This window comes from Propithecus coquereli, unplaced genomic scaffold, assembly GCF_000956105.1.
Source record: "Propithecus coquereli isolate 6110/MARCELLA unplaced genomic scaffold, Pcoq_1.0 Scaffold69, whole genome shotgun sequence".
Classification (NCBI taxonomy): Eukaryota; Metazoa; Chordata; class Mammalia; order Primates; family Indriidae; genus Propithecus; species Propithecus coquereli.
Genome location: NW_012152951.1, coordinates 1,171,142 through 1,173,305, shown reverse-complemented (window position 1 = coordinate 1,173,305; position 2,164 = coordinate 1,171,142). Strand labels below are relative to the sequence as shown.

General features: G+C 33.5%; 1 protein-coding gene across 1 annotated transcript in view; it reads left to right on the top strand.

Annotated features, from left to right (window-relative positions):
* SLC39A12 (solute carrier family 39 (zinc transporter), member 12) overlaps positions 1 to 2,164 on the top strand; it is a 55,125-nt gene that overhangs the window by 43,750 nt on the left and 9,211 nt on the right. Inside the window, exon 7 of the mRNA XM_012660896.1 lies at positions 1,124 to 1,276. Coding sequence (XP_012516350.1) covers positions 1,124 to 1,276 — 153 coding nt within the window. The remainder of the gene's footprint in view (positions 1 to 1,123; positions 1,277 to 2,164) is intronic.

Here is a 2,164-nt window from a genome sequence, read left to right as displayed (position 1 = left end):
TGCACAGAAATGAGAAAAATGCTATTTTCGTGACTTCCTTTTGTAATCAGCTAAATTTATTCAATTTAAAGATTTACATTTTATTCTGAGGTTGTGGGTTTTTCTTATGTTTTGTGATATTACGATGTTGCCTATTTTGTGAAATAATGCTAATTACAAGTATTCAGTGGGTATCCCTTCATGCTCATACCAAAAGAAAAAGTTGACTAACATATATTGTTTTGAAGTGATATCTACATACTCAATGTATCATGAATGTATACACACACAAATGCCTACATACATATATGTATTGATGCACACATAAATGCCTACATACATACATGTATGGGCATATATACATACAATCTACACATGTGTAATTTCTTCTTTCTTTTTTTAGTTTAATGGTCAGTCCCATCCTAAATCTAGAAACTGCTGAGCTATCTCACAAATTGCCTTCTCTTAGAGAAGAAACATGATACACGGTGATTTACTAGCTCACAAGAAATTGCTAGGTCAACCAATGGGATGAACCAGCCAATGAGATGAGTCAACTAGAGAAAAATTCCTAATGTATTTCTTGTATCCTTTTGTGTCCTAGAGAGCTGACGATATTGCTGGTTATATAGTATGCACTCAAGGGAACAAGTCTTCCAGGCGGATTTCTTACTTGTCTGAATATTTATTAAAAGTTTATTTTAGTTGCAATGGGGCATAGGGAGAATAAATCCCAAATGAAATGTATACTTATAGGTATTCTGGATATAAGATGTATTAATATTTTTATGAAGCATTACTATGCAAACACATGCAGATTGAACTCCTGAGAAACAAATATGGCCAGATGACTGAGAACGTGTACAAATCCAGGCCACTTGTTGAAATAAAGCTTAAGGCTTCATTCTGTTCATCAGCATAAGCTCTTCAAAGCTCTCCTTTGTTTCTGTTGTAGACATTTTATTTGATCCTGATTTAACCATATAGTGGAAGTGTTCACATACCCACAAGCAAGCTGGGCTCTGAGTGATTTCAATTGTTATGGGAGTCCTTAGAATGAAAGTTTGATATATGCAACACTGTGCCTGCTATTTGATATTTAAGTCATCAAAAGTTATTTCTTTTTTCTTTCCTTTCTTAAAAGGTTCTTGGTTTACATAAGCAGGAAGTCCCAGAATTTGGACATTTCCATGAAAGCAAAGGTCATATTTGGAAACTGTTGGGATTAATTGGAGGCATCCATGGGTTTTTCTTGATAGAAAAATGTTTTGTTCTTCTTGTATCACCAAATGACAAGGTATATTTTAAGTATATTATATGTTTTGCTAATCTTTTGCTTTAGGATTTTATAATCATCTTTTATTTCAAAAGTACTTGTTCAAGACTAACAACGTCTTCATGAAGTTGTCTATGTAGGGGATGGAGCTCTGGTTTCAAGAATACACAGACCATTCTAACTGGCAGGTTCACCATAAATGTAGTTATTAATTTCTTTAAACATCTGTTGCTGGGCAGTTAATGTACTTATTGCAACCTTCTAATTAACCTTTATGGTTGGTTTAGAAACAGGACATTATTTCATGTCTGAGGAATGAAGAGGCCCAATGTCCTAGCTACTAATCAGTCTTTTGGATGTGCTTCCTAACCAAAAACAAATAAACAAGCAAGCAAAAACTTGGAAAATTCACAGAATCACCTGTCATTTTCTATCTTGAGGTCATTTAAAATGACAAAATCAAGTAGTTCAGGAATGGAATTTTTGGCAAACCTCTTTTTTCAGCTTGAATAACTTATTTTAGTGCCTGTATTGGATAAATGTCTACATATATGATAAAATGGAAAAAGTAGTGTGGTTCATTTGTAGATTATTTTTCCTTTGCTCATGTACATTACTGTATAAGAAAAATGGATTGCCTGTTTGGGATGGTTAAAAAAGAAAATGCTTGCAAAGAACTCCAGGAGATTAAAATAAAGCAATTTTCCCTTACAAAGTCCTGGGGCTCTACGGTTTTCTATGGTTTTCTCCTTATTCCTGCCTCTTTACCTGTTCACGTAACAACTGGCAACATAGACATGTAATATAATGCCTGTGCCTAGAGCAAACGTTAGTAGCCTTTTAAAATATAAGCACTTGTTTATTATTCCTAAATTTGTTCAAAATTCTATTTTATGCATCAAAAAATAA